This window comes from Pseudophryne corroboree, chromosome 6, assembly GCF_028390025.1.
Source record: "Pseudophryne corroboree isolate aPseCor3 chromosome 6, aPseCor3.hap2, whole genome shotgun sequence".
Taxonomy (NCBI): Eukaryota; Metazoa; Chordata; class Amphibia; order Anura; family Myobatrachidae; genus Pseudophryne; species Pseudophryne corroboree.
In genome coordinates, this window is record NC_086449.1 from 43,199,519 (window position 1) to 43,219,727 (window position 20,209).

The 20,209-nt window shown below is 49.8% G+C and overlaps 1 protein-coding gene across 1 annotated transcript; it reads left to right on the plus strand.

Moving 5' to 3' along the window:
* The first annotated feature begins 2,819 nt into the window (after positions 1–2,819).
* TRAPPC14 (trafficking protein particle complex subunit 14) lies at positions 2,820–17,127 on the plus strand. The gene is made up of 11 exons (XM_063930922.1): positions 2,820–3,333; positions 4,381–4,476; positions 6,179–6,308; positions 6,737–6,823; positions 6,922–7,042; positions 7,996–8,143; positions 8,386–8,468; positions 8,559–8,728; positions 8,832–8,986; positions 12,817–13,013; positions 14,356–17,127. The coding sequence occupies exons 1-11, from the start codon at positions 2,926–2,928 to the stop codon at positions 14,507–14,509; spliced, it is 1,749 nt and encodes a 582-aa protein (XP_063786992.1). The 5' UTR covers positions 2,820–2,925; the 3' UTR covers positions 14,510–17,127.
* The last annotated feature ends 3,082 nt before the right edge of the window (positions 17,128–20,209 follow it).

Below are 20,209 nucleotides of genomic sequence, written 5' to 3' on the forward strand. Positions count from 1 at the left end.
GTTAAATATCTCCATATAGCCTCTGTGGGCTATATGTGAGGTATTTTTTGCCTCTAATAAGGTTTTTATTTGCCTCTCAGAGCGCCCCCCCCAGCGCTCTGCACCCTCAGTGACTGTTGTGTGAAGTGTGCTGAGAGGAAAATGGCGCACAGCTGCAGTGCTGTGCGCTACCTTTATGAAGACTCAGGAGTCTTCAGCCGCCGATTTTGGACCTCTTCTCTCTTCAGCGTCTGCAAGGGGGCCGGCGGCGCGGCTCCGGTGACCATCCAGGCTGTACCTGTGATCGTCCCTCTGGAGCTAGTGTCCAGTAGCCAAGCAGCAAATCCACTCTGCACGCAGGTGAGTTCACTACTTCTCCCCTAAGTCCCTCGTTGCAGTGATCCTGTTGCCAGCAGGACTCACTGTAAAGTAAAAAACCTAAGCTAAACTTTCTCTAAGCAGCTCTTTAGGAGAGCCACCTAGATTGCACCCTTCTCGTTCGGGCACAAAATCTAACTGGAGTCTGGAGGAGGGTCATAGGGGGAGGAGCCAGTGCACACCACCTGATCTGGTAAAAGCTTTACTTTTTTGTGCCCTGTCTCCTGCGGAGCCGCTATTCCCCATGGTCCTTTCAGGAACCCCAGCATCCACTTAGGACGATAGAGAAAAAGCGGGTAAAGATGGTCACTGAGTAGGGGAGAGCTGCGAGTGAAATGTGTGAGAAGAGGGATTAGAAAACAAGAGGAAAGAGGGCCCTGCTCTGAAGAGCTAACAATCTAGTGGAAAGGGGCGACAGACAGATGACATGAGGTGCGAGCAAGTGTGAGGTAGCCTGATGGCAGGGTGTAAGCAAAGCAGAGATGGTCAAGGCATGAGGCAGGGGGATGGAGGAGCAGCCTCAGGACTAGGTTATGCATTGGAGGGGTACGCTTTGATGAATAAGTGCGTTTTCAGTGCCCGTTTGAAGCTTTGCAAAGTCAGGAGAGTCTAATGGGTCGGGGGAGGTTAAACTTAGTGCGCCATCACATGCCCCCAGACTTCCCCGCATGCCCCCCGGACCTCACCACCTGCCCCCCAGACCTCCTCACATGCCCCCCAAACCTCCCCACATACTCGTTGGACCTTTCCACATAACTGTTGCATGACCATTTCACCTCCCCAACAACACATAATAGTTACCTACTCTCCTGCAATTTCTGTAAGACTCCAATATTCAGCAAAGTTCCAGCAGCTCCGATCCAGGGATAGTCGGTAACCTCCCGCATCCTGCCCACCTCTCCTGTGAAGTGGGCAGAGCTTCAAGAGTGATTGTGCAACTGAGTATGAGTCAATGCAGCCCCGTTATCCACGATACAGTGCCTCCAATGGTGGTAATACCTTACTGAGGCAGGGTAGCAATGATGAGATGTGTAGCACCATGTCCCCATCTCCCTCACGTGGACCTCCCCAATCTCCTGGAGGCCATAAAGTAAAAGTAGATGTCAATTCTCATTTACCTCTGTTATTTGGGTACATTCAGTCTCCCATTACCTATGTTATTAGGGTAAACTTATTACCCCACCACCTTTCTTGTTAGGGTACACTCAAACTAAGGTTAAGTTACCTCTGTTATTAGGATACTCTCAGAGGGTCATTCCGAGTTGATCGCTCACTAGCTCTTTTTGCAGCGCTGCGATCAGATAGTCACCGCCCATAGGGGAGTGTATTTTCGCTTTGCAAGTGTGCGAACGCTTGTGCAGCCGAGCGGTACAAAAAAGTTTTGTGCAGTTTCTGAGTAGCTCTGAACTTACTCAGCCGCTGCGATCACTTCAGCCTGTCCGGTCCCGGAATTGACATCAGACACCCGCCCTGCAAACGCTTGGACACGCCTGCGTTTTTCCAACCACTCCCAGAAAACGGCCAGTTGACACCCACAAACGCCTTCTTCCTGTCAATCTCCTTGCGAATGGATTCTTCGTTATGGATTCTTCCTGTCAATCTCCCGGCTGTGCGAATGGATTCTTCGTTAAATCCATCGCCCAGCACCGATCCACTTTGTATCCGTCCGATGCGCCTGCTCATTACGGTGCATACGCATGCGCAGTTTTGCAGAGTTTTGACTTGATCGCAGCGCTGCAAAAAATAGCTAGCGTGCGATCAGGTCGGAATGACCTCCTTAGTCCCTCATCACCTCTGTTGTTAGGGTACACTTAGTGCGCCATTACTTCTGTTATTAAGGGACACTCAATCCCCATGTATCTATGTTACTAGGGTACTGTTGCTAGGATACTACTGCTAGGTGGTACAGTTGCTAGGGTACTGTTACTAGATGGCACAGATATTAGGATACTATTGCTAGATGACACAGTTGCTAGAGTACTGCAGCTAGAGGATGCAGTTGCTAATGTACTGTTGCTAGGATACTGTTGCTAGGTGATGCAATTGCTAGGGTGCTGTTACTAAATGACACAGATGATAGGATACTGTTGCTAGGAGGTGGTTCAGTTGCTAGGGCACTGTTACTAAGTGACACAGTTGCTAGGGAACTGTTGCTAGGTGACATAGTTGCTAGGGTACTGTTACTAGGTAACACAGTTGCTAGGGTACTGTTACTAGATGACACAGTTGCTAGGGAACTTACTAGGCGACAGTTGCTAGGGTACTGTTACTAGGTAACACAGTTGCTAGGCAGTTGCTAGGGTACTGTTACTAGGTGACACAGCTGCTAGGGTAGTGATGCTGGATGACAGTTGCTAAGGTACTGTTACATAACGCAGTTGCTAGGGTACTGTTACTATGTAACACAGTTGCTAGGCAACGCACCCTCCCAATGCTGATTGGTGGTTCTGGGCTCGGCGTTCCCCTGATCCTGTCTGTTGCTAGGTGACACACACTGCTGCTCGGCGCTCCAGCCTGATTGGGCGCCGTCTTTCGGCGATCGGCTGCTCTCCCCTGCCGGGACCCATCATGGAGTCGCAGTGCGATTACTCGATGATCTTCCCGGCATGTCCCCTGTTACCGTCAGACCTACCGGGCCGGTACCGGTCCCTCCCCCGCCGCAACCACCTCTACCTGGGCGAGTCGCTGAGGTTCCTGCTTGTCCTGCGGCTCCGCAGCCCCGGGGAGGTCGCACAGGAAAGGGCGGGGTCCGAGGCCTGCTGTGGCGGTGACAGCTCTCAGGAAAGCCCGGGGTCTGAGGCCTGCTCCTGGGCGCCGCTGGCGGCCTCTCTCTCGGCTCTGGCCAGCGTGTGTCCCGGAGAGGAGGAGCTGGAGGAGGAGGAAGAGGAGAGCGGCGACAGCCCGGGCAGCTACCGGGGGTGCAGGGCCATCCTCAGCCAGCAGCAGCCGCAACCGCCAGCGGGGAGCGCCCCAGGGGTGAGGATGAGGAGGGGAGGCTGGGCTAATGCTGTCACCCCAATCTCACCTGTCACCCCAATCCCACAACCCTACTATCACCTGTCATCCCAGTCCCACCTACTGTCACCCCAATCTCACCGCCCTACTGTCACCCCAATCCCACCGCCCTACTGTCACCCCAATCCCACCACCCTACTGTCACCTGTAACCCCAATCTCACCGCCCTACTGTCACCCCAATCGCCCTACTGTCACCCTAATCTCACTGTCACCCCAGTCTCACCGCTCTACTGTCACCTGTCACCCAGCTATCTCTGTCACTTCATCTGCCACCCCACCTGCCGTTACTGACCTGTCACCCAGCTATCCCTGTCACTTCATCTGCCACCCCACCTGCCGTTACTGACCTGTCACCCAGCTATCCCTGTCACTTCATCTGCCACCCCACCTGCCGTTACTGACCTGTCACCCAGCTATCCCTGTCACTTCATCTGCCACCCCACCTTCCTGTCACTAACCTGTCACCCTACCTGATGACCGGCGTTTGCAAAGCTTTTCGCACGGCTTATGTAGACTTGGCCGGAGCGGGTTTACACTCTGTCTGGGCGGCGACTATCTAATCGCAGATCTCTGCAAATTCGCAGAGCAGCGATCAGGTCTGAATTAGACCCTTTATTATGCCACCCTGCCGGCCCATTCTCTTCAACTTCCATCCACCACCCTTTCAGCTCACCCGTCAGCCTGCTATACCCTCATGCCTGACCTTTGATCCCCCTGCTGTCACCATATGGGCCCCTATTGGCTGTGTAGCATTTCATTCTTCTTATGTAATATACGGGGTGGTCTATAAGTGTGGACGCACCCAGATAAAAGAAATGAGTGAGCAAATATTAATCCAGTGTCTACACATATGATATGGGAGAAGGGGAAAGTTTCCCCCCTCTCCCATATCATACTGTATGTGTAGACACTGGATTAATAATTCTGTTTTATAAGGGTTTTCCCCACACTTATAGACCGCCCTGTATAATCCAACCTCCATTATATTTCTCTCATTATCTTACAGACCACAGTTACAGACCCCGTAGTGTCTTGTGATGAAGTCATCTTTCCCCTGTCTGTGTCCTTAGACCGTCTGCCGCCCACGACGATCAAAGCTAAGGTGAGTGTTAGCTCTGTAGTACTTCTCAGCCGGGTAATTATGCAGTGTCCAAAGCTTTGCGGATATAGGGAACGCGCGATATAGTATAGATGTGATATAGGGAACGTGCGCTATAGTATAGATGTGATATAGGGAACGTGCGCTATAGTATAGATGTAAACAACAGCGTCCGATATCTCGAATCCCCCCGGGATACCTAGAAGCATCAGCCCGGCCTGTTTAGTAGCCCAGGCACAGAGCCTGGAGAACGGAATACAGGGCGAGTTAGCAGTCAGATTTAAAGCCGCAATGTAAGGCAAAACCAGCCCGGTACAGTTTCTCAATCCCGCTCCCTATTACATTAGCCTACGGCCAAGCTTGTGTCTAGAGATGAATTAAATATCTCCTGAGTTAATGCTGACATAGGATGTTGTACGCAGCACTATACCTGCAGCTATGACTACGCAGCTAAGATTAAGTCTTTCAGTATTTTGTTCAGTCTCTCGAAGCATGTAATAGGAAGCTCTGCTCTAGGGGAACCTGGGCTTCTGTGCTCTGCTCTAGGGGAACCTGGGCCCTGTGTTCTGCTCTAGGGGAACCTGGGCTTCTGTGTTCTGCTCTAGGGGAACCTGGGCTTCTGTGTTCTGCTCTAGGGGAACCTGGGCTTCTGTGTTCTGCTCTAGGGGAACCTGGGCTTCTGTGTTCTGCTCTAGGGGAACCTGGGCTTCTGTGTTCTGCTCTAGGGGAACCTGGGCTTCTGTGTTCTGCTCTAGGGGAACCTGGGCTTCTGTGTTCTGCTCTAGGGGAACCTGGGCTTCTGTGTTCTGCTCTAGGGGAACCTGGGCTTCTGTGTTCTGCTCTAGGGGAACCTGGGCTTCTGTGTTCTGCTCTAGGGGAACCTGGGCTTCTGTGTCCTGCTCTAGGGGAACCTGGGCTTCTGTGTCCTGCTCTAGGGGAACCTGGGCTTCTGTGTCCTGCTCTAGGGGAACCTGGGCTTCTGTGTCCTGCTCTAGGGGAACCTGGGCTTCTGTGTCCTGCTCTAGGGGAACCTGGGCTTCTGTGTCCTGCTCTAGGGGAACCTGGGCTTCTGTGTCCTGCTCTAGGGGAACCTGGGCTTCTGTGTCCTGCTCTAGGGGAACCTGGGCTTCTGTGTCCTGCTCTAGGGGAACCTGGGCTTCTGTGTCCTGCTCTAGGGGAACCTGGGCTTCTGTGTCCTGCTCTAGGGGAACCTGGGCTTCTGTGTCCTGCTCTAGGGGAACCTGGGCTTCTGTGTCCTGCTCTAGGGGAACCTGGGCTTCTGTGTCCTGCTCTAGGGGAACCTGGGCTTCTGTGTCCTGCTCTAGGGGAACCCGGGCTTCTGTGTCCTGCTCTAGGGGAACCCGGGCTTCTGTGTCCTGCTCTAGGGGAACCCGGGCTTCTGTGTCCTGCTCTAGGGGAACCCGGGCTTCTGTGTCCTGCTCTAGGGGAACCCGGGCTTCTGTGTCCTGCTCTAGGGGAACCCGGGCTTCTGTGTCCTGCTCTAGGGGAACCCGGGCTTCTGTGTCCTGCTCTAGGGGAACCCGGGCTTCTGTGTCCTGCTCTAGGGGAACCCGGGGTCTGTGTGTTTGTGGGAGTCTGGCAGAAGGAAGTCACAAAGTATAACAAGATGCTGTGTTCTGTGTGTCAGAGATACGTATGTGCTGTCATATCCCCCTCCTTCTCTCTCACTCTGTCTTTCTCTCAGATAGTGGTAACGGTCTGGAAACGGGACACGGAGCAGTCTCGGGTGAAAGCACTGGGATATCGCTCACTGTTACTGAATTCTACTCCAGGTCAAATTTTCAAAGAGGAGCAGGCAACGTTCAAGGCTCAAGGTAACTTCACAGCTCTTCACTCTTATTAACACTGGCCTGTAATTATTGGGGGGGGGGGGGGGGGTGGAGAAGGTGGGAAGGGGAGTGTGTAACAGCGGCTTCTTTAGTGGGTGTTCTTCCATGTACCCCACATTCATGTTAGCCACTGTTAACAAGAGCTTAGGGGTTACTGTTACCTGGTTTGGTTGCCTGCAGATAGAAGCACCGTCTGTTACCTACCTAACCAATGGTTCTGTAAGCAGAGAATCTTTGAGCCAGACTGTAATCATGTGGCTCGCACACTGTACGTGATTCAGGTGTTATTATTATCACTGGAAGATTGTGAACTGAATGTAAGCTCTCTCGGAGGAACCTGGGGCTGGTAGAGAACAGCTGGTGGGTATACTGGGCACTTCCAGAACTAAGTCATCTCTCTTCCTCTCTGGCAGTGAGTACCCTCCTCACCGTGCTCCCACCCCCCACCCTCAGGTGCCGTCAGATCAACGTGTCCGGGAGACACCTCACCGCTCTGAAAGGTGAGATGAGGGAGAAGAGGAGGAGGAGGGGGGGGGGGGGGCATCAAGGTGACTAGATGTAACGTCCGCCCTTACCCCCTTCTTTCTTGCCCTCTCAGTGTTGAACACCTCCTCTCAGGACGACCTCTGTATTCGGGATGTACGGATACTCCCCAACTTCAATGCCAGTTACCTTCCCGTCATGCCGGATGGATCTGTCCTGCTGGTGGACGACGTTTGGTAAGAGCGGAAGATTCAGGCCACATTGTCCTGGGCACATAGAGGTCATCGGCCGGCTCTCTGCGTTACACGACCCTCATAAAAGCAGCTTTTATGATTATGTGATAAAAGTGCTCTGGGGCTTATTACTACAAGAGCTGTAGCGAGGCAGCTTGTTCCCTAGTATGGTGACCCTCACGTAGTACTGAGCTGTGAGTAACCTGCCTATTTAGGGGGCCCAATAAGCAATTTTACAGATTTAGGTGGAATTTTGCCTTTAGGGACATCATAGTGCCAATGATTTTCCAGCACTGACCGCTACAAGTGGTGGCCCATTGCCCCGGCTGTAAGATATTGCAAGAGATCCTGGATCTTGGCTCCCCTGGCGTATGTAGGTAATATCTGGGTCTAGAATGCGATCGTAGTTTATATTCTAGCATATAGAGTACAGTACTATCATTTGCAGTTACGGTACAGCACCTTACAGTAATACGGAACAGCGTTGCTGGATCCCTAAACGAGTAATGTTAGCATATTGATTAACTTTATGCTAATGACAGAGAGAGGAGGGCACGACAGAATAATGTATTCCCTCTGAGTCCAGTCTTCCATATCTTTAGGGCCGTGACTTTGTTGATTCCTATATAGGTTCAAATCTGAGACTGCAGTTATTTGACCTGCTGAGACATCACCGACCCCTCCCCTGTATATGAATCAACCAATCCGCACAATGCAAGTCTGCCCAGCTGTCAGTCACACTCCTGTTTAGCTACATGGCTGATGTTGTAGAGGAAGGTGTGAGAGCATGATAGTGAAGTATACATATGTTATGTTAATGTCATACAGGGCTTTACATACATGGTAGAGATCTTTGTACATCCGTGTGTGTACATCCTTTCATCGAGTGTGCGTGTTCCACTGTTGGATAAAGACACTCTGTACATTTGTTCCTGTACTCTTCCCTCTGTCCGCAGCCACCAGTCAGGAGATGTCAGCATGGCCTCTTTCTTGCGTCTACACAGCTGCTCCTCCCAATTACCCAGTATGCTCTGCTCCCTGGAGGAGCACAACTTCCTATTCCAACTGCAGGCAGGAGAGCGCCCCCCTGAAGATGTGAAAGAGGTGAGAGGGGATGAGTGCGAAAAACATCTGTGCCCTTATAGTCCTCCGTGCCCCCTGGCATTATAATGCGGGCGGTGTTATACGGAAGGGGACATAGAAATATAGTTTTCATTTAATATATAATATTGTTTGTTGAAAGAGCATTCCATGCCTCTCTTGCTCCTCCTCATCTCTCTGCTCATCTATTCTCTGACCACGTTCCCCATGACTTCTCATCTCGTCCTCTTCCTTCTCTTCCTCAGGGTCTGGAGGTTCCTCTAGTCGCTATAGTTCACTGGTCAACCCCCAAACTGCCATTTACATCTGGGATATACACCCACTACAAGTAAGCCCACCCCAATACGCCCCAGGACGTGTAAACACAAAGAGACCACCGAACTACCTTTCCGGTCCTGACTGCTTTCTTCTCTATCAGGCTCCCAAGTATTCGTCTGGAGAGGCCACGTTTTGTGATGACCGCTCGCTGTGACTCCCCGGTACAAACGCACACGCCATTTCACGTTACCTACACCCTGCTGAACGATCTGCAGGACTTCCTGGCTGTCAGACTGGTCTGGACTCCAGACACCAACATGGCACTGGGTGGTGAGTGAGGGGGGGGGGGGTGTAGATTCTGCGATTTGGGGGGCTTTGTTCGTGTCGCTGCAGAGCAGGACCTCGCTGACCGGCCACCATTCCTCCCTCGCAGGTAGATGTCTGTCTGAAGAGGAGCGACGCATCACGCAAGCGGCCCAGGAGGCAGTGGTGTGTTGCACTCCTATTAACAGCCTGGGATTCTGTCGGAAAGGCAGCTCGGTGACCATCGGCGTCACGTTCATGGCCCTGAAAGCCGGTCTGTTCGAGGTGAGGACCAGTGGGTGAGATTGCTGCACGGTCATACGTGCGTGAGAGTGTGGAACTACACATCCCAGCATGCACTGCCACAGTTTTAGCATGTCCTAACAGCGAAACTGTGGCAGGGCGTGCTGGGATATGTAGTTCCATAGCAGCTGCAGTGTCACACGTTGCCAGAGCATCCAGAGGGTGGGGTCCCAATATCTGTAATACATTGTATTTCCGGCCCCAGAGCAGCGCCTCACTGACGGAATACCAAATTAATGACCATACCGTCTATAAATATGGTCCTGAAGGGGTTAAAAATGGCTACAACGTAACAGTGATGTCAGCGCCGGCGGCTGTGCGCGGCCGAACGGAGCAACAATTGAATTGCTCCGTTGGGTGCCATCTAGTGGCCGCTGGCGTGCAAAACTCTTGAATTCCCCCCATAGAGGCGAGGAGCTGTATTTCCCCTTTATTATATTGGATGTCACTGGTTAGTGGGTATTGTTTCTTCCACTTGATGAGTTTATTCTATGACACAGGATTTAACACCAGAGATGTTTAGACTTAGCGGCAAATCTCCCTTCATGTACGTTGTATATCCTACCGATAAGATCCAGATGTGTCCTCATCCACCTATCCTGAAATCCAGCCTAATGGCCTTGTTTGGCGCGCCACAGATTTTGCATCTTAGCCGCGTCGATCGTCCCGTCAGTGACTTTTTCCCAAAATATGCGTCTTAGTCGTAGGGGTACCGCGACTACTGGCGCTCTCATGTATGTGCGTGTGCCACTAATCTGGGTATAAAGGGTAGAGGTTATAGATACCAGCGCTATCCGGTGTTAAGTATAATGGATCAGTTGTATAAGATTATTAATTTTAGCAAATACATTTTTTATATATTCATACAAAAATCAGTCCATTGCAATTCATATACCATAAAAACATTTAAAAAAAAAAAAAAATAGAAAGTAATACTTGGCACTCTCTTTAGAAAATTTCTCACACTTTGCTGATAGGAACTGGTTCCATAGATAGGATCCCGGACTTTCTATTCATGAACGGTCTCCTCCTTAGATAAACATTAGGTGCACGGTCCAATGGTATTGCCCTATTTGTGACTCACACACAGTTCCAGAAGGATTGCCAGTGATATCGCCTGTGCAGGTGATTAAGGGATTCCCGTGCAACGCTGGTGGAAAGTTCTTGTAAATCCAATTCTTTGATGGAAAGGAATGTCCTTATCTGGATCTCGATCTTATTGGTGAAGCAGCAGGTTCCTCAGTAGGGGACTTAACGCGTTTCTCTAAACCTGGTCACTCAGCTTCTTCAGAAGTAAATCTCAGAGTGGCTAGAAGCCATTTTTATACCTGACAAATGAGGAGATCAGTGCCAGCTGTAATCACCCTAATTAACTGATCCATCGGGTGTGGATCATTAGATCGACAGTGTCTAGGTCGACCACTGTAGGTCAACAGTCACTAGGTCGACAGGGTTGGAAGGTCGGCAGGTCAAAAGGTCGACATGAGGTGGGGGTTTTTTGGGTGTCGTTTTCTGTGGACAGTGAATTGGAAGCCGAATTAGTGCACCATGGCTTTTCGGGCAAGGAGTCTCGCTCCGCTACCGCTTCGCTCGGCACAGATTACCGTTCCAATCGTAGTCAACGTGGATCATTAAGTATGAAAAAGTTCAAAAAAAGAAAAAAAAAATGTGAAAAACTCATGTCAACCTTTTGACCTGTCGATGTAGCACATGTCAACCTAGAAACCCTGTCGACTTAGACCGTGTCGATCTTCAGACCGGATCCTGATCCATCATACAAAACTACATTTTATTTATATTCTCATATAGGCAGTCCTATTATTATTATTATTATTAAATAATTATTATTTCATTATTCTACCCAGAACTTAAGGAATAGTAACAATAAAAAAGTTAAAATATGGTCATGTGACCGTATTGCAACTCGCCAGCAACATTATTTATTAAGCATGTGTGCTCTAGATCCAGTGATTGGTCCGTTTGTCCCAGAGTGCATCGGGACGCCCACCTGGTTTAAGGTGAGCGCACCTATGTCACGTTCCCAGCCGCCCGTTGCCACACCCCATGAGCGCCGGGATGGACCCCGGAAGTCGGGGTTCATTGATTATAATGTATTTAAATGTGTCTATCGTTCAACTGTTAGAGCATACAAATATAGATATGTACATCGAGATGCACATGAAAATCTAGTATATATTTAGATCGAAATGAACAACTTTTTAATATTAAATCACATTGCCTTATAGCATGAGCTTTACATATTATCAGAGATAGATTCTAGATGTTTAATCCCTCCATAGACAACACTGTATATAATGTAATATATTAACAATAAAAAACCGGGGAGGGTGAAGGGGGAGGGGAGAAAAGGGGGGGGTGGGGGGGCAGAGATCTGATATGAATGAGGCACTCCATGCCTCGCACCACACACGGTAACTTAATGCTTAATAGGAGACTTTATAGCGGAGACGTGGCGGAGCATCCAAGTCCCACCAAACGTCTCTCGTCATATGGTGCAAAAACACTATACTGATGAAGCCACGCTCATCTAGTCTTCTCTGCTGCACCTAGGCGCACCAAGGCGTATTAGCATAAACCTTTCATATATTTACAATACAGAGAGAACAATACAGCAGGGGATTAAGTCAGACTGCCCTGGTTCAGTTACCCCTATTAAAGGTCAACATAAAGATGGCTCCATCAGTATGAGTGTGGACACACCTGTAAATACTGTACAAGTCCTTGCGGTATTGCTTGTTCTAGTAATTAACAATGCTATGCTCCGTTGGCAGGCAGCAGTGAAATCAATAAAAGTAAATCTTTATGTAAGTCAAACCAGCTGGCAGAGGTATTGTGACCCCTGCGGCTCGGAATAAAGTGCATTATTCCCCTGAAGGATATCTCTGCTGTGAGTGGATCTGTACTAATTAATTATGCAGCCACATACAGCAAAAGCGGGGGAGGCAGCTTGCTGGCTGGAGGCATAATATGCTTCTATGGATGTACAGCAGAGCTCTGCGGCCTCTGTTCCATTCTGCTCCGTTGAGAGCTACGGCCAGGATTGGCATCAGACTCTGCAGGGGAAATCTTGTTTTTGAGCGTTACGGCTCTCGGCTGTAGGTAAAGGTGTTGGCCAGCGGGTGCTGTGCGAATACAAGAAGCGTTTTCTGTGTTCTGACCTTGCAGGTCTCGGTCTGACCTTGAGCCTTTCCCCTGCCACTAATAGAAAGCCCGCAGTGCACTTGACAGCTGTACGCCTGATGTGACTATATAAGGCACAGTTCCCACCGCAGAGATACAGCCACGTTCCCGGGAAATCGATTCATTCCTGAGATGTCTGGGTTTGTCTTGGGACTATGTCATGTGTCCCAGGGAGTGAGGGCAGATGGGGATTAACCCCCGCTGACCCTTATTCGCTCTCTACGGCTTGATATATACATAAAGTGGGGGCATTCTTAAATGTTTACTCTTTTAATGTTACAGGGCCTAATTCATGATCGTAGCAGCAACTTTGTTAGCAGATGGGCAAAACCATGTGCACTGCAGGTGGGGTAGATGTAACCTGTGCAGAGAGTTAGATTTGGGTGGGTTATTTTGTTTCTGTGCAGGGTAAATACTGGCTGCATTATTTTTACACTGCAATTTAGATTTCAGTTTTAACGCACCCCACCCAAATCTAACACTCTCTGCACATGTTACATCTGCCCCACCTGCAGTGCACATGGTTTTGCCCATCTGCTAACAAATTTGCTGCTACGATCAGGTCTGAATTAGGCCCAGTCTCAATACAACCTTTCCTTCCCTCTCCGCAGCTGAGCCAACACATGAAACTGAAGCTGCAGTTCACAGCCAGTGTGTCGCAGGCCCCTCCGGACGCCCGGCCTGTCTCACGAAGGAGCAGTCCCAGCAGCCCGGCCCTCAGGGACCTGGAGAGACAGCAGCAAGGGGGCGCTCTTGGGAGGTCTCAGTCCTTTTCTCACCAACAGCCGCCACGCGGTCAGCTTATCCGGTGAGTATAGCCGCAGCAGCCAGAGAGAGGCGCAAAAGCCAAATAACATAGAATAAAGAATAAAAAATCTGCGTGTGATGTATACACAATATTTATGCAACAAATGAACACAGCTTGCAGTCTACCAAAGTTTATTCTTATTTGCAAAATAGATACATTAAATGAATTAGCTGCTATAAACCATGTAATAAAATTTCTTCTTTCCATTCTAACCCTCTGATCTGATCCTCTTCCATATTGAAAGGTTTCATGGTGTACGTATTACACTCACGGATAGATTGTTGGTTGTGTTATCCGGTGCGGAATCTTATGTCTGACTGCAGGGAACCGTGCGGAATGGAGACTCCTGGGCAGATTTCCAGAGCTGCTTAAAGGATTACTCCCATTAAAAACTAATTGTCTCCCTCCCCCCAGCGTCTTAGCCCTTCGTTATTATAGAATTAACGGCTCTGGGTGGATTTCCGGCTTTCTCGTGCTTAGCAAAGATATTGCGGATCTGCCGGTCGCCATCTCCACGGTGCCGCCCCTGCCTCAGTAATACAGTATAATATAGTATAGCGCACTGTCTCGTATCGCAGGTAGTAATGAGGCAAGGGCAGCGGAGGTGAGATCAGAAGAGAAGTCCGCTCTTCCGGTAAGCCCTGTTGGCGGATAGAGCTTATTCATTCTTTATTCATAAACTGCCGTTGTAATTGGTTGCTTCATTTCGGAGTTGGGTGGCAAAACGTCCAGCTGCCGTTGACAGTGCATCACCATTGTGCTCTGGAAAATGTGGCAGTTGGTGAACCCTGGCTGTGCACCTGCTGGGTGGTCTGGAAACTGTGACCGTTATTTGCAGCCACCCAGCAATCCTTTGACCAGTTGAAACCGGGCACGGCAACTAGTACAGTATAATATTATATATACAGACTTGTTAGGTACTGCTGGCTAGGAAAGCCCATGGTAATGTGTGTCAGAGTGCATGTGACGTCTCTATAATGTAAGAGCTTTTGCTGGTCAGTTACAGCTCAGTAGGCGGCTAGTGAGGCATGTTACTGATCCCAGCCGGGTGCAGATGCGGTCCCCGAATCTGTTCTGGGGGTCACATGCATTACATGAAAACTGAGCTCTTCACTGATCTGTGTATTGGCATAGCAACAACTACAAGCTAAACTTTGTAGAAACCAGTTGTCCTGCCTTGGACAGTTCCTGCAACAGGAACGTGGTTACATAATCACCTCTTAACATTTACATTGGACAGAAGGAAAATAGGGTTAGCCATACACGTTAAGGGCTAGGCTATCTCCCTGCTGTCCTGTCCTTGTTTCCGTGACTTTAGACTAACATGCGTCTATCTCTGCAGGACTGGAAGCGTGATGGAACGGCGTGCTATAACACCACCGGTGGGATCCCCCTTGGGCCGTCCTCTCTACTTGCCCCCAGAGCGAGCCGCCCTTTCATTGGATAAAATCGCAAAGCGCCAGTGCAAAGTTCTAGTGGTGAATCCGGTCCAATGACCTCACTGCGGGTTTCCATGAAGAAGAGGAACCTCCCCGAACCACAGTGGATGAGGGAACAAAGCCTGGGATGAATGTGGGACGTGGACCTTACCGGCCTGTTCTGTAGGCGAGATTCAAGCCAAATAGAGCCTATACTTGGATAAGGGAGTAAGGCCAATGATTTGGGCCTAGTGGAATGCTGGATCTAGATGGGGTTGGGGATAAATAAGAGATTGGGCTGGATGGGGAATTGGGCCAAATAGGGTTTTACTGGATGGCAAAATGGGGCTAAACACAGCCTATGTGACTAGGGTACTGGGGCCAAACGTAGCCTGTATGGGCGGGGAAACAGGGATCAAATCAACTCGAAGCCTGTGTAAGTGGGGAACTGGGAGCCAATCGCAGCCTGTGTGGGCAGGGAATGGGAGCCAATCGCAGCCTGTGTGGGCAGGGAATGGGAGCCAATCGCAGCCTGTGCGGGCAGGGAATGGGAGCCAATCGCAGCCTGTGTGGGCAGGGAAAGGGACCAAAGTTGGAGGGGGAAGGAGCTCAGAGTTCAACCTGTGGGGGAAAAATGTCTTACCCCTTGTGGTAAAGCGAATCAGACGGCAGAACAGACTTTGCCCCTCACTTCCACGCCGTCTGTCAGGATTTGTTTTATGTTTACATGATTGCCTGTTTCTTTTGTCAGTTTGTCTTTTTTAATTTATATGTTACTGCCATAGCCTCTGCTGGTATTCATTGCCCCCTGTGGCCTGGACATAGCTCTGCGGCCGGAACGTTTTCATTGAGCATTTCTCCGGCGGCAACAGATAACTGGGAATCAGGGCAGAGGTGTTAGTCTTTATGTGAATCACTCTGTAGAACAGACTTTACCATTTACTGTAAGTGAATACACTGGAGCCCCATCTGACTTAAAAACCCCAAAGAGGGATGAATGACTTTACACACTGTACAGCCCCCAGGCAGTGATGTAACTGCCTGTATACACTGAGAAACTGCTCCCCTCCCCCATTTTTATATAGCCAAGTGCTAGAGAAGGGAGCATTTTCTAAAGGTCAGAGAAGCCACTAAAAAAGGAGTCACAGAGAGAAGTAAATATAATTACAGTTTTCAAAGTGAAGATAGTAGTGTAATACTGTGGATTCCTCTGAAGGTGGCGGGGTAAGGCAACTTGTGAGATAATAGCACCACCTGCAGTTTGCTATAAGGTACTGCAGCTTCCTTTTCGCATACCCCAGCAATGGGGACTCCTATGACTTACATGAGTTAATATTTCTAATTGGAAACTAAGCCCTCAAAATGAGCCTCACTCTGAATTGTATCCGGGCACCTGAACTCTGTTTCTGGTATACGGATATAACATAAATTACTGTGGGATTAGTCCCAGCAGTGATCCTTCAGACGGGATGGCGTTTGGATCCCGGCATCCACCAGGTAACAATGCTACACCTGATCCGTGACCTCCCTAACTCTCTTTACCCACTGTCTGACCCTAACCCGTCCCCGCAACCTAACCTTAACAACCCTTCCCTGCAACCTAACCCTCCCACCGCAGCCTAAACCTAACCTCCTCCCAATGGCTTACCTATGTGCAGTGCCGGCAGTCCATCGTTCGGGATTCCAACGCCGGCTTTGTGATCCATGTCAGGATCCCGGCGTCTGTATTCCAACTGCCGGGATCCCGACTGGATCCCCTTCAGACAGCTGCATGTTATAAGCAGTATTAAAACAGCCATACCGCACAAGAGGATTGACTTTTCTTTAACTAGCAGGTTAATTACCCTCTGAAGCATGCACCCGATAGTCATTGTTCCCAGCTGTGCTCCTGTAAATCATTATCTCCTTTTCAAAATCTCTGTGGAGGGTGCAAAGTATTTTTCAGTAGACAGAGCTCTGAGGGTAATTCCAAAGTCTCTCTGCTCACTATATTAACTGACTTGTGCTTGCCATGATGGGCGTATGACACTGCAGAATTCTGAATCTAGCATTCTGAAGTAAATATGGTAATTACCAAGATTCTTCTCCATGGCCTGCTACAGTGTTATGTTCCAGGGGGAATCTAGGTTTTCCATAGGATATCTGCTGTAAGGGTCTATAGGACCCCGTGTAACTCTCCAGAGCTCCTGTGTGAGCCAGCACCAATCCCCCACTCGCACTTCATGTAGCGCAAAGTGAAATGAACTGAGCAACGACACTGAGGTACTCCCCACCCCATACCTCATATATCATGACTACTAGAGATTTGTGTCTTGAGACGTACCAGTTTCTGGTCATCCCAATGTTTTATTTTTGCCGGGCCGTTACTGAAATGTTTATTGCTGGGACACACAGCATACTTGCACGCATTTGTGTTATTTGCCAATATTTTGGGGGTGGTCGGCTCCTAATTGCACTTATTACTCCACTATCCTGCCAGTACTTGAGCGCTTTCTGTGACCCCCACCCATCCCAAAAACCGCATACACTGGAAAGTTGTTTTTATTTTATACTTTTTTTTTTTTTTGTACATTGTATTTTTATTTGCTGTTTCTAATATGTTTGTTTTTATGTTATGACCGCACTTTATATTGTTTTGCATTTGTAATTTATTTTGAACAAATGGTGCGAAATACAAAAACTCTGTTCCGATGAAACGTGTATGGTGGCTTTATTTATAAGAATCTGATGTGGTCCCTGCGATCAGAAAATAGGATTTTAATTACCGACCAGGAAATCCTTTTCTCATGGTCCGTACTGGATACTGGGGTCCACATTAGTACCATGGGGATGTACCAAAACTCCCAAACCAGGAGGAAGAGTGCTGAGGTTCCTGCAGAACTGATTGACCAAACTGAAGGTCCTCAGAGGCCAAAGTATCGAACTTGTAGAACTTGACAAACGTGTTCAAACCTGACCAAGTAGCTGCTTGACAAAGCTGTAAAGCCGAGCCGTCCAGAAAGAACCCACCGACCTAGTAGAGTTGGCCTGTACTTTAGGAACCGGAAATCCTGCCATAGAATAAGCATGCTGGATAGTAAGTCTGATCCAGCGAGCAATAGTCTGCTTTGAAGCAGGACACACAATTTTCTCCTTCATCCACTAGGGGCCACTGGAGTGCAGATACAATGGGGATATAGTAGGCAGTAACTGGGAGCTGGCACTTTACATTTCTAACCATGTGACTAGCTCCTCCTCTACTATGTCCCCCCCTCCAAGCCAATCCTTAATTTGTGCCCAAGGGAGCTGGTTCACTCTTGGGACTTCTGAAGATTTTTTATTATTCTTTCTTTTTTACACTCAGACTGGCAGTTCTGCCTCTGCCAGTCTGCACCGCGGGAGCTGCAAGCGGGGTCCCATCGCAGCTGCGTGCGGCTTGGGATGGTCCCCGGCTGAAGGAGACGCTAGCTCTCCGGAGCTGGCCGGACACTGCTGCGTGCGGCGCGTGTCGGGGCCACTCCGTCGGCAGAAGATCCTGGCAGCACGGCAGCGGTAAGTATCAGTGGCCGGACACCGCTGTGTGTCGGGGCCACTGCATCATCCTGCAGACTTCCATAGAGAGAGCAGCAGCGGTGAGTACAAACGCTCCCCCCGCTAAAAAACCCAGGTCTGAACTCCGGGAGGCGCCTATGCAGTTTTAAATTCAGCGCCATTCCAGAGAGGTTCAGCATCACCCACTCCCCGGCCGCGGCTCGCTTAGCCGGCGGGGGATGCGGGGTGCTCTCTGCTACGATGGCGCTGGAGCTTGTCAGTTTTAAATTGGGCGCCATAACGGGGGGGCGGAGCTTAATCCCGCTCTGCACAGCGGGTTCAGCATCACCCGCTCCCCGGCCGCGGCTCGCATTGCCAGCGGGGGATACAGGGCGCTCCCCGCTATGATTGCACTGGAGATTGTTAAATTTAAAATGGGCGCCATAACGTGGGTTACTATTTTGGAGCAAAAAGGGTTTCGGCGTCCTTAGTCATCGGGGATGCCTGCTCACTGGTTTCCTCATCTGGCTTTTCTTTGATTCGCTGTACAGGATACATGGGTCTCATTTATGCCCCTAGTACAGTTTTCTGCTTGTAGAGATGGTTCTCAACATGATCCGTCAGAGGATTTTTCCTTCCTCAGGACCAGTTCCTCTTTCTTAAGCCAAGGTGGCGCTGAAAGAGGTCAACTACATCATCCTCTGAGCAGAGGACAATAATCTTCATTCCATGCCAGGTAGGGCACCCGGGTGAGTGGACATTCCCCGGAGATTCGCCAGCTGGTCCGCTGTTGGTAGTGACCTCGGATCGACCTCATGGCTTTCCGACTGACTCTTCAACTGCCCCTTTACTACTCTCGAACAAGAGCCCTGGCGACAGTAACCTTGGATGTCCTCACGGCTCCGTGGTGCTTCTGGTTAGTTTATCTTTCCTGTTCCTACCTCAATTTCTGCAACGCATAAAGGGAGAATGCGTACTAGTTCTCCCGGTGACTCCGGATTGGCCGCGCAGGACTTGGAAATCCACCCTACTCCTGTTGTCAGTAGAGGAGCCTTGGCTCCTACCTCTGTGGGACCATCTGCTTCAACAGGCTCCTTTTCTCTGTTCAGTCTTACACAGGTTTTGTTTAATGGCGTGGCTGTTCACGAGACCTTCTCAGACGGAAGGACTTCCATCATTTATACCTACTAGGCTCTGATTTCGGAAGTCAGTTACCTCGCCTCACTGTTACCACTTTTGGATACCTTATGTGGCCTGGAGTGAATGACGAGGGTTTTTTCCCTTCGGTTTTTTCATTTAGCCGCCTTCTTTGGTTTCTCCGGGTGGTTTTCTCAGTTGAACTTCGACTAGGTTTACCTGGAGTTTTCAGGTCTCTGCTCTTTCGGTTTTCTTCCAAAGGAAATTAGCCTAGCTGCCGGAAGTTCGGACTTCCTTGCAGGGAGTACTCTAAATGGAGCCTCCCTTTTGCAGCACCAGGGGACCTCATACTGGTTCTCATTTTTCTGCAGTCTTGGATATTTGAATTTCCGGAGTTGGTGATGTATTATCTCACCTGGAAGGTGGCCCTTCTCCTGGATCTGGGTTCGGCCAGATGGGTGTCGAAGCTTGGGGTCTCTCTCTCTCTCTCTCTCCTACTTGTCGGCCTTCTTGCCTTATATTCCCTGAGGATAGGCTGAGGTTCATACTCAGCTGTCATTTCTTCCAGGGGTGATGTCCGTTTTTCACATAACTCTAACCACTTGTGTTTTCGGCCCTCTCGGCGGATTCACCGGATTCGTGACCTTTGGATGTTGTCAGGGCACTCCGACCCTCTGTACAGAGAACTTCAGCTATTCGACAGTCTGCTTTCTTCTTTGTTCTGTACGATGCACCCGTCCTGGATGACCGGGGCCCCAGCAGATGTTGGCCTGTTGGATACGTTTGACCATCAGACAGGCTTATTTGGCGGTTGCTTGAGAGCCTCCGTCTTCCATTTCGGCGCACTCCACACGCTCAGGGGGACCTTTGGCGGCGGCCATCCACAGGGTTTCCGTGACTACTTTATGTCGCAAGGCCGCTTGGTCGGGCCATCATACGTTTTACAGTCTTGACACTTTTGCGGCCTCTGGATCACAGTTTGGCCGAGCGGTTTTATAGGACTCTCAGCGCTCTCCCTCCCCTCTTGGGAGCTCTGGGACGTCCCCATTGTATCTGCACTCCGGTGGCCCCTAGTGGATGAAGGAGAAATCAGGATTTTGGTACTTACCGATAAATCCTTTTCTCCGTTCC

Excerpts from the sequence above, each read along its gene's own strand:
- TRAPPC14 (XM_063930922.1), top strand. The coding sequence starts at position 2,926 with ATGGAGTCGCAGTGCGATTACTCGATGATCTTCCCGGCATGTCCCCTG. Across the intron at positions 6,824-6,921 it reads ACACCTCACCGCTCTGAAAG|TGTTGAACACCTCCTCTCAG; the intron begins GTGAGATGAGGG and ends TTGCCCTCTCAG. Across the intron at positions 7,043-7,995 it reads CTGCTGGTGGACGACGTTTG|CCACCAGTCAGGAGATGTCA; the intron begins GTAAGAGCGGAA and ends CTCTGTCCGCAG.